The 12824-nt window shown below is 31.8% G+C and overlaps 1 protein-coding gene across 1 annotated transcript in view; it reads right to left on the reverse strand.

Moving 5' to 3' along the window:
* The window catches only part of LOC145259956 (unconventional myosin-Ia-like), a 1146131-nt gene that overhangs the window by 86198 nt on the left and 1047109 nt on the right, over positions 1-12824 (reverse strand). The window contains exon 22 of the mRNA XM_080117933.1: positions 852-1068. Within this exon, the coding sequence (XP_079974059.1) occupies positions 852-1068 (217 nt within the window). The remainder of the gene's footprint in view (positions 1-851; positions 1069-12824) is intronic.

Raw genomic sequence — 12824 nt, forward strand, 5'->3', positions numbered from 1 at the left:
AAAAACCAGCTCCCCTAAAAGTAGGCAAAAAGGGGGCACTCTGGTTACCAAAAATAATAATTGTCCCAGTATAGAGGGTTTCCCCTCCATTTTCTGGTACAAATTAATTTAAGTGCAGCATCTGTAGAACAGATACTACACTTTGATCCCGGCCCGACGTGCGTCACGGTTTCCATATTATAAATTATTCAGTCGGGAGATCCTATAAATTAAAAAAGGAGGAAAGCAGGTGATAACATACCATAAACATTAAATTAATATATAGATACGCTAATTTAATGTTTGTAGTATGTTATCACCTTCTATTCTACCTTTTAATAAATAGGATCTCCCGATCACTGAAAAGGCACTGGGGCAAAAATGGGCTGTACGTGAAACTAAAACATACCTTCCTAATCTTCTGACTAGAATCCACCGGTAGTATCTGTTTTGTCTAAAAATGATATAATGTTATTATGAGGTTTCCGTTCGCGCCGGGTGTCCATGCAATGGAATTATGTCAAAAACTTCTATAAGGGTATTGGAGATAAGCCGTAAATAACCAGATATATTCTGACACTACCTTAACCAGATTACTTTTACAGTTTTAACAAAAAGGGCTACAGCAATATCGCGGGGTCTCCATTCACGCTGAACGTCCACAGAATGCCCACCAGCAATAAATTACATAAGAAAGATGCCGCTGTGGAATTTTCACATATCCTGATGATGATGATGATGATGATGATAATAATAATAATAATAATAATAATAATAATAATAATAATAAATGCATCTAAATGTGTTCTAAAAACAGCTTTAATGATGCTTCCAAAGAGCTTCAATACCAATAGAAAAAAAAAAATACTCACTGTTTTCGGTTTCCTGATGAAGACCTTTGATTTTCCGAAAGCATAATCTCTATCCGAAAATCCCATGCTCTCCATGAGGACCTTGACTCCTTCTTGGATTTGTCCGTCCCAGTGCGGCCAGGTGGCATGGGCCAACATTTTGTAGCGGTAGAGAAAGTGACCATAGGTCTGTCGAAAGGCATAACCAGCTCTTCTCACTTGAACGTTTTCCATAAGTCTACGGAAAAGAAAACGAAAAATATGGCGACGGCCGAATAAGAAGGGAAGAAAAAGAGGCAAGAACCAAGTTGGAATTTTTATTTCGATAGTTTTGTCATCACTCCATGTAAATAAGCATATACATTTATCCTGCTGCAACTGACCCCCCTTCTCTTTCTCTACTTCTACCCCCCTCCTTCCGGACCCCCCCTACCTCGCAACAAATATTTGGTATATCGATATAATAAAACCAGATATTAAAAATGGGAATAATTTTTGATTTGTTGTGGTTCTTCGCTTTTGTTTGTTTATTTTATTTTATTTATGTATGTGGGTGGGTGGATAGAAATCATTTGTTACTTTTGGTCCAGAATGGAATAAAGTTTGGATCCCGACCAGACAATGAGAAGGGGAAGAAGAGGAGGAACATGGTAATGATGATGATGATGATACTACTACTACTACTACTACTACTACTACTACTAATAATGATAATAATAATAATAGTAGTAGTAGTAATAATAATAAGAATAAGAAACTGCTACAGAGTTAAAGCACAAAGAAACACTACATGGAATCAAGAAAATTGAAATAATTGTAAGCGCCCCCACGCCCTCCAAAAAAAAAAAAAAAAAAAAGAAATGACGGCATCACACTAGGAGGATCAAGGAGGGTGGAAAAAAGACCGAGAAAAGAAAGCACTAACCAGACCTCCACCGAATGAGTCCAAAGAAGACTGGGACCTTGCGGGGGGGATCTTATTCCCACTCAAATTCCTGTGAAGACCAATGGTTGCTACCAAGGAGAAATCAATGGTAAACGGCTGTTGCGATAACGCAAATTAATTTGCGAATGTTATCGAAAGAGGTGGAGAGTATTGGAAATCTGGGGAGTTGTTATCACTTAGATTCCATGGAACACTACAGGTTGTTCTCAAAGAGAATTCTTTGGTGATGTCCTGTCTTAAAACTCCTAGTGGAATGATGATGATGATGATAATAATAATAATAATAATAATAATAATAATAATAATAATAATAATAATCTCCATATATAATAAAATGACTGCAGAAAATTTCCCTCTTGATCAAAGTAACGTAGGTTTGCAACAATAGGTGCGACATACAAATTATGTCTAGAATATTAGTCACTATCTTATGTAATTTTAGAATGACATAGACACATTTAGTCGTTATAATAAAATTCTACATTTCATCCTAGGAGCAACGCCATCACAATCGCACCATCTTCAGAAGAAATAGTTCCTATTTCCCCCTAAATATTAAGTCCCCCTACCGCCCCCCAGTCAAGACCGGGAGGAAATATACACATTCTATAGATATTGTGCTTGCACCTTTCGTAACTGGATCATAAACCCATATACATAACAATCTTTCCATTTCCCGATTCCAAATTAATAAACTTCTCCTCAAATTCTGCCCATTCTCATTGGCTGATTGCTTACAATGCGTTTATTCTGGAATCTACACATAAATGAATGCTCCATAACTTTTCAAATATAGCGGCACTTTCTACACGAAACAGACATTTAAAAAATATTTTGACAGCCCCCTCACTCCCAAAATGGGGTGTCTATTCCGATTACTGTTCTTAACATGGGGAGTTTGGGATGTCTATTCTGAAAGCCGTTCTTAACATGGGGAGGTAGAGGTGTCTATCCCGAAAGCTGTTTTTAGCATGAAGAGGTTGGAGGTTAACAACAACAACTGTACTTTAATTTTTTACGAGGCGGGGGCATGCTCCCACCAGGCAACGCCGGTTAACGGATCGTAGTAGTAGTAGTAATAATAGAATAAATAATAATAATAATAATAATAATAATAATAATAAAATAAAAAATGTTTATTATTCTTATTATTAAATAATAATAATAGTAATAATAATAATAATAAACAACAACAACATTTTTTATTCTACTTATTATTATTGACCCCCCCCCCCAAATAAATACAAACATAATAACCGCTCATAAACAGAAAATTAAATACTTATAATCTTACATTTACCTATGAACACATTAACAACACGCCATTACCCCCTCCCCCTCAAAATGTACAAGTACCATTGTTTATTTTTCGATTTAGGATCGTCTAGTGAACCTTACAAGATGCTATTTTTTTTCTTCTACTTTGTTTTATAACGTGGCGATGGCTGCTGCTGCTGCTGCAATTATTATTATTATTATTATTATTATTATTATTATTATTATTATTATTTATTTATTTTTTACATTTACTTTTAATGTGGCCGATTTAATTTACATATTTTCCTACGATTAGTTAGATTTCAATCATGTTACTTATCTTGTTCACATTTTGTTTTTATAACTCAATAAGAATGGTGGTAACTATGTAGAACAATAAATCCCGGGGCACAAAAGGTCGCTCATTTTAATGGTATCACTCCTGTCTTCGTAGCTCTTCAAATGTGGAGTTTAAAAATTAGGAGGCTTTACTTTTGGAACGACCCTTGTAGCAGCTGATACAGTAAATAAATAAAAACACAGGCAGAATACACATCATTAAGGCAGTAACTTTTATGAGGCCAATGCCAGGGTTCGAATCTCACGTATAGTAAGTCTAAAGGATTTTTTGAAATAGGACATCTGTTTTATAAATTTCTTTAGAAATTACCATAAACATTAACATGCCAAACGTTTCACGGGTTTGTATTACTGTACACATAGATTCGAAAAAGTTGTCAAAAAACAAATATATAACAAATAAATGTTATCAAAGGCAAGATAAGTTACTTTTCTACCAAACTGGATATATTTTTCGTGTTTTTATTCAATGTAACATGTTTATTCAGCTCGAAAACCATACAGTGTTTACCGATGCATTGGAACATTCAAGATGGCGTCTTATTCTCTCTTTAACACGGTAAGTGTGGGATAAGATGTTATAAATAAAAAACCGGATAAAATACTGTTAAAAACTCGCTCAATATATGTTACCGTGACATAGGTTGACATATATTCGGCGGGTTTTTAATAGCATTTTGTATAGTTTTTTTATTTATAACATCTTTTTCCATACTTACGGTGTTAAAGAGGGCGTGAGACGCCATCTTGAATTTTCGAATACATCGGTAAACACTGTATGATCAATTAAAGAAACATAAAATACAAACAATTCTTGGCCTTCGGGACAAGATCACAGTGTAGTATCTGTCCTGATGCTACAATTCACCTTTTCTGTACTCGGCCGGTGGAGGAGAAATCTTTCATGATTTAAGCAATTTTTATTTTTATTCCTATACAGAGTGCCCCTTATTGGGGAGCTGGATTTTCTCCAAAAGATTATATGTTAAAATATTTAAATAACTATTACTTTAATACAGAAATTATATTTACAGTTTTGGTTTTCTGTTCTATGTTCATTTTTTTCCATGGTTTTCATCAAAATGTGTAGCGTATTTTCATTAGTTACATGGTTAGGAATCCTATACTCTGCTATTTTCATTTTCATATCAGTGCAGAAGACATGAATACGGACATGAAGTTCACATCTATATATATAAAAGCGAAAATGTGTTTGTATGTATGTATGTATGTATGTATCGCAAAAACTTTCGACAGGTCACGGATTTTTGCCAGATCAGTATTATTTTATACTCCAACCTTCGCCCGACAAATATCGAAAAATTAGCCAAAAACGTTAATTCCTTCACCCTGAAATCAACAGTTTTCTACAGGGGTGGGGGTCAGCAAAAACCGTCCTCTCATGACAAGTTCGCTTCTACGCATGCGTCATACGACGTCGGAATATGATTTACTTTAAATATTTGAAAAAGCGACACAATTTCGTCGACGTCGTCTTAGCTTAGTTGCTTAGAGCGCGGCCTCATTATCTAAACGTTTTGGTTCGAATCGTGGTGCTAGATGTCTTCTGTTTTTTTTTTTCAATTTTTAAAATTTTAATATTGAAGCAGGGTTATTTAAGCCATTTTTCACGTGTTTTTTTGGGGGTGGGGGTTAACGTTCGTTTTTCTGTTTCTTTTTTTTTTTTTTTTTACTTCGCTTATTCTTATGTTTTCATTAACAACCCAACCCCCGCCCGACCACACACACACACACACACACACACACACACGAGTTTTTAAATTTTAATATTGAAACAGGTTTATTTAAGCCATTTTTCACGTGTTTTTTTTTTGGGGGGGATGGGGGTTATTTTTCAGATTTTTTAACGAAGTTTTAATGTTCATTTTTCTATTTCGCGTTTTCTTTTTTTGTTTTTTCGATTTTTACATTTAACATCGTTCGTTTGCCTTACGTTAGTTTTTTTGTGTTTTTTTTCGATATATTTACTTCGCTTATTCTTATGTTTTGATTAACAACCCCCCACTCCCGCCCGAACACACACACCTCGAAACACATGGGCAACGCCGGGTATCCCCCGGGGTTATTTAAGCCATTTTTCACGTGTTTTTTTTTGGTTTTTATTTTTCAGATTTTTTAAAGCAGTTTTAACGTTCGTTTTTCTGTTTTCTTTTTTGTTTTCCGATTTTTACATTTAACATCGTTCGTTTGCCTTACATTAATTTTTTTTTGTGTTTTTTCGATTTTTTTAAGTTTTAAAATATTTACTTCGCTTATTCTTATGTTTTGATTAACACCCCGCCCGAGCACACACGCCTCTAAAACACCTGGGCAACGACGGTTCCCCCCGCTATATATATAAAAGCGAAAATGTGTGTATGTATGTTTGTATGCATGTATGTTTCGCAAAAACTTTCGACACGGGTCACGGATTTTCACCAGATTGGTATCATTTTAAACTTCCAACCTTCGCCTGACAAATATCAAAAAATTGGCCAAAAACGTTAATTCTTTCATCCTGAAATAAGCAGTTTTTTACATGGTGTGGTGGTGTGGGGGGGCGGTCAGCAAATACCGTCATCTTATGACGAGTTAGGTTCTACGCTTGCGTCATACGACGTCGGAACATGATTTACTTTAAATATTTGAAAAAGCAACACAATTTCGTCGATGTCGTCTTAGCTCAGTTACTTAGAGCGCGGCCTCATTATCTAAAGGTTTTGGGTTCGAATCGTAGTGTGAGATTTCTTCTTTTTTTCTCGATTTTTTAAATTTTAATATTGAAGCAGGGTTATTTAAGTCATTTTTCACGTGTTTTTTTTTTCAGATTTAACGAAGTTTTAACGTTCGTTTTTTTGTTTTGTGTTTTCTTTTTTTTGTTTTTCCCATTTTTACATTTAACATCGTTCGTTTGCCTAACGTTAGTTTCTTTTTGTTTTTTTTTCGATATATTTACTTCGCTTATTCTTATGTTTTGATTAACACCCCCCACTCCCGCCCGAGCACACACACCTGGAAACACCCCGGGAAACGCCGGGTACCCCCGCTAGTCTATAATATAAAGGGCAAAAATCTGTTTAAATGTATATATGTATGTATGTCTAGAAAAAACTTTCGACAGAGGCGACGGATTTTCATGAGATCGGAATCATTTTTAAGCTTGATCCTTGGGAGAACAAATATCGAAAAATTGGCTGAAAACATTAATTCATTCACCCTCAACTGGGCAATTTTCTACAGGGAGGGGGTAGCAAAAATCGTTCATTCATGACAATTTAGTTATACATACATGCGCAAAAGTTCTTTCTGGAATCAGTTTAAATATAAGAAAAGACGACCTTACTTCGCTCACTTGGTCATAGACCATTCGTTATAGTAGCAGCGTCGTTATCTTAAGATTGCACGTTCGAGCCGAGATGTCAGATATTCTTGTTTTAAAGTTTTAATATTGAAACAGGGTATTTATGCCATTTTTCGTTCGTTTTTTTCCATGACGTTCGCTGTTTTTTTTTGTTTGTTTTTCCGATTTTTTTTAAAGAAGTTTTAATATCGTTCGCTTATTCTTTATTTTGAATCACGTTCGTTTAAAAAAAAAAATATTTAAACAGGGTTATTACGTTCGCTTATTCTTTATTTTCCTTTTTGTTTTGATTTAACTCCGCCCCCCACCTCCAAACACCCGGGCAACGCCGGGTACCCTCGCTAGTAACTACTAAAAGACAATTACACCACAATGTGAACATTGGTAAAAAACTAAGAAAATATAGTAAACATCTACGATATTAAATCAGGGTGGTGGTGAATTTGGGAGGGGACATTATTATCATTATTATTATTATTATTATTATTATTTCACTCACCAGGAGTTGTCTCACAGGCCATCATCAGTGATCTCTCACTATCAGTAACCTGTGGTATTCGATGGAGACCAAGTGACAACAAGTCTCTCCAGATTTCCAAATGTTCTTCACCTCTTGATCCCTCGTGCAGATGATTGCACGCAACAGACATTTGACATTGATTTCCCGTTAGCATCGGCCATTGGTGTTTCCTGGGGTTTGGGTGACAAAATGCCTCCCCAAGGTACCAGATCTGAACTGCACACTTCTAGTAGAGGTCTGATTAGTACTCTCCCACCTCGGACTTCCCATCCTCCCTGACCCTTCACAACTAGTTGATGTGGCGCCAGTCGATGTCATCTACAGTTTTTATTGGCACATTCACAGGGAACGTGAACCTTGCGTAAATCGGCTTTAATTTAATGTCTGCTCTCAGAGGTTTTCTTTTACGTTTTTTGTATATACCTCATACACTTTTTTGTAATCGAGCATATACTTTATTTTTTTTTATTTCTTTAATTAAATTTGATTAAGACTTTTACTGCTTGTTTTTATTTTATTTTAATTTTGTCTTAATTTATTTTTTTATTATATTTCCCACACTAATATTTTTATTTTTTGTTACATTTATTTTTCAGACATATTCCAATAATGTTTTTGGCCTTTTTTCCCCCCAAATAATACCTTCAAAAATTTTTCCGTGATTAAATAAACCAATGAAAACCTTTTGCGTATGCGCTTTTAGGGAGCAACCATTAAATTCAAACCCGTTTATGCAGGGTCACCATTCCCCGTGAAGTACCCTTTTTAAATTATCGTTGTAATAATAATAATAATAATAATAATAGTAATAATAATGATAATAATAATAATAATAATGGTGCTTGTGCAGTGTAAGCACCGTGCTATATTTGAGATAGGATTTTCAAGTTAAATTAAAATTTTATGGTATCTTTTTTTCATTAAATTGTTAGGCTGAAAATGCAGAATAGTTAGAAAGTCCCCCATCCCTTCTGTTAAAAATGGCTTTCTAAATAACGTTATTATTTCAGTACGGTTAGTAAACATTTAGTTATAAGATAAAACACATGAAAATATGTTAACTAAAATTTAATGTACTCTTTATTTTTGGTTCACATCGAAACTTTAATTAAAACTAATTAGTTAATGAATTTTTAATATGAATTTGTGTTTTTATGTTTCGGGAGAGAATAGAGAATTTTCTATTTCATTTCCCATTTCAATCATGTAAACTATTTACAGATAAAATGCTATAAGACAAACAAACAAAACTTTTAAGTTTTAAATATATTTCAAAGAAATAAATTACGGCCGGTGCTAAAATATTGAATTCATCGATCGTTTTAGGAAAAAAAAAAATAAAATAAAAAAATAAAAAAAATAAATAAACAAAACAACAACAAATACAAAAAACTGTCGTGAAAAATGCTTCTAACTTTAAAATATTTGGAAATACTCAATGAAAAGTTTTATTTATTGTTAAAAAAAACGAACTGAAACATATTTCATATAAAACTTGTTTGTTTTGCAGTTAAAAAAAAATGAAATATTCGACTTTCTTCCATATAAATAAAAGTTCCTTCGATAAAAGTAAAAGTTCTGAAACAAGTTCACTTACCATTATATTTTGTGAGATTAAAATTATCCCAGTGTGCAATTATAATAATTGTAATAATTATCTAAATTGAGAATTGTTTTTTTCTCTTTAGGAAAATGAAAAAACATAAAATTGCCACAATCTAAGGCAACGAAAAATATTTTTTATGTCCACATGGTTGAACACCGGAAACTTAAAATTTACCTACATGTTAATCTGGTAATGACATCATGCTATCATGTTCATCGGCCTACTCTCTCGGTAGCCGTGGTTTAAAGTGACAAATCAGAAAATATTTAAGAATCGCTTATAAACGAAGAAATCACAGAAACTTGTAGCGCCGATATTTCTTCTTCCGGCCACTAACAAAGATGGCAACGTCAACAGCCTGACAAAATGATCCTTCCCCAAATCCGAGATTTATTTGTATATACAAACATATCTAGCTTTATACAGATATAAAGAGACCTATTATTTTAATCGGTATACATGTTTGTATTATGTACAGACACACTAAGTAAATTAGCTAGTAACCTTGAATATATATATATATATATATATATATATATATATATATATATATATATATATATATATACACGATTGTTTATTTATTTATTTTTTATAAGCGATTTGTGCCATTTTTCTTCCTTTTTACTCCCTGAGTGCTTGTAAAGAGAGAAGTTATCTGCCCTTTGTTTATATTCTAATCGCCCCACATTTTGAGCTTTGGGTCGTATTATTTGTAATTAATTTACTATTTAAATATCTATTTAAATATTTTTACGTGCAAAAAATTAAGTTATCTCTCTCTCTCTCTCTCTCTCTCTCTATATATATATATATATATATATATATATATATATATATATAATTTTTTTTTAAAGCCAAAGACAATGCGGGGAAAGACCGGAATTATGAAAGTAAAAAAAGAAAAACAAACTTATTATCATTATTATTACTGTTATGCTATTGTTATCGTTATTATTATGATGATTGTTATTATTATACAGACAAAGGGCTTTACAATAATAGTATCGTAGTGAAGATTCACGTGGCCTGTTGTGTGATGGGGGGGGGGAAGAAGATAACAGTTTAAGACCTTATTTGATCTCTTTTGGATGTATTATATATATATATATATATATATGTTTTACATTAGTTTGTATTAAATATAAAATATATATTTTTCGCCCGTTTTTCCGATGCTGTTGTTGATGCTTTTATTTTGTGTTCTTTTGTTTATAGTTGTTTTTTTTACGTTTTTTTTTTGTTTTATATTTTATATGCCTATATTCGTGTGTTAAGGAGGTGATTCGGGCTTAATCTTTTGAGCATTTATGTTAATTATTTGTTTTATTTTGTAGCTATAATACTCTGTGTTTGTTTACGTATATAGGCACTTATTTATATTTTTTTATTGAAATATGCAGTACCGGGTAAATTATAGTGTAAGGGAGATAATTCTGTTTGGCTTTATTACTTGTATCTTTTCTTTCTTTCTTTCTTTTTTATTTATTTATTAAAAAAAAAACAAAAAAAAACAACTATAAACAAAAGAACCCAAAATAAAAGAAAAGCATCGGAAAAACGGGAGAAAAAATATATTTAATATAAACTAATGTAAAACATATATAATAATAATAATAATAATAATAATAATGATAATAATGATAATAATAATAATATATCTAAAAGAGATAAAATAAGGTCTTAAACTGTTATCTTCTCTCCCCTTACACAACAGGTCACGTGAATCTTCACTGCGATACTATTATTGTAAAATAACGAAAACAATAGCAATAACAGTAATAATAATAATAATAATAATAATAATAATAAATTATACAATATTGTATAAAATAAAGGAAAATAATATATATATATATATATATATATATATATATATATATATATATATATATATATATATAACCAAAGCTTACAACAGAAATAATAAAGAAAATAAATAAGTAAAATAAAATTACCCTCAACTCACCCTGCCCTATTTCTGCAGTCCGGTCGCGTTCTTTTCCGCCATCTTGAATCCACTTTTGTCTTTTGAAAAAGAGAGGTCCCTTTCTCTCGAAATTAATCAAAGTTCCATACCACACACGGACTTTACATACACCGGACATACCAGCAACTTGGTTATAAATAATTATACATTGAGGTGAGGAAAGATAGACGAATAAAGGCTAGACACTCCTCTACTCAAGCATACCTGTCTACATTTGTTTGTTTTTCTTTCTTTACTTTCATAATTCCGGTCTTTCTCCGCATTGTCTTTGGCTTTAAAAAAAAATTCTATATATTTCTTTACCAACAATGCTTCAAGCAAACTACTACCTACTCTTTATATATATATATATATATATATAATTCGTATTACTGTCTGTGTGTTCACAATTTGATTAATATATACAAAAACTTTAATCTTTCATTTATTTCTATATATGCTATGATTCTCGCAAAGTATACAATTAAGAAATCACCATATTTGCATATTACATTAAGAAAAATCGATTTTACTAAATAGTGGTATCTTAGTTAATGTTTTTAGCGAGATAATTGTTTAAAGTTTTCTACTTGAAATTGTTATTTAATAAACTTTAAACAATAATTATATTGATAATATATTAATTTAATTTATTTGAAATTATTATTTCCAACATCGACCTTATTTAAAAACTGTTTTAGAGTTATTTGCCCTTAGAAACGTAAAAAAAAAACCTCTCACCAAACAAAATAATTTAGTAATCTCAATAAGTTTCTAGCTGGAAAAATAATTCCGTGTAGATAGAAAAATGTTTGGCTTTTATTGTTTTTGTTTTAATATTAAAAAACAATCTACCAAGTTGATCTTAAATATTGTATAATCAATCCATTATATTATCATTTTCAGTCCCCCACCCCTAATTTCTGGCTCCCATCTCATCTCGCATTACTTATAACGTCACCAACTAACTTCGGAAGAAACCCCCCCCCCATCCGATTTTGTTTTATATCATAAGTTGCTTAAAACGTGATTAGTTAAAGTTCAGAATAAAATCACGCTTTCTCTTAACGGTTAATTTAAAAAAAAAATCTTCTGAACGCTATTAAAAGTTAAATTCTTCACTAGTTTGGAGACGGAATGCGTTGTTGTGATAAGTGATTTTCTCTATTAATTCGCACTTTTTATTTTAAGATTCAAATATTAATAACTACATTTTATTTCAGTATTTAATTTATGTATTTCTGTTGTATTAAATGCTAGCTTTAATTTTTTTTTTTTTTTTTTTTTTTTCTCGTCCATAAATGTTTATCTACCAAGTTGATCTTAAATATTGTATAATCAATCCATTATATTATCATTTTCAGTCCCCCACCCCTAATTTCTGGCTCCCATCTCATCTCGCATTACTTATAACGTCACCAACTAACTTCGGAAGAAACCCCCCCCCCCCATCCGATTTTGTTTTATATCATAAGTTGCTTAAAACGTGATTAGTTAAAGTTCAGAATAAAATCACGCTTTCTCTTAACGGTTAATTTAAAAAAAAAATCTTCTGAACGCTATTAAAAGTTAAATTCTTCACTAGTTTGGAGACGGAATGCGTTGTTGTGATAAGTGATTTTCTCTATTAATTCGCACTTTTTATTTTAAGATTCAAATATTAATAACTACATTTTATTTCAGTATTTAATTTATGTATTTCTGTTGTATTAAATGCTAGCTTTAATTTTTTTTTTTTTTTTTTTTTTTTTTTTCTCGTCCATAAATGTTTATCTACCAAGTTGATCTTAAATATTGTATAATCAATCCATTATATTATCATTTTCAGTCCCCCACCCCTAATTTCTGGCTCCCATCTCATCTCGCATTACTTATAACGTCACCAACTAACTTCGGAAGAAACCCCCCCCCCCCATCCGATTTTGTTTTATATCATAAGTTGCTTAAAACGTGATTAGTTAAAGTTCAGAATAAA

The sequence above is a fragment of the Euprymna scolopes genome, chromosome 35 (genome assembly GCF_053919585.1).
Source record: "Euprymna scolopes isolate OS-2025 chromosome 35, ASM5391958v1, whole genome shotgun sequence".
NCBI lineage: Eukaryota > Metazoa > Mollusca > Cephalopoda > Sepiida > Sepiolidae > Euprymna > Euprymna scolopes.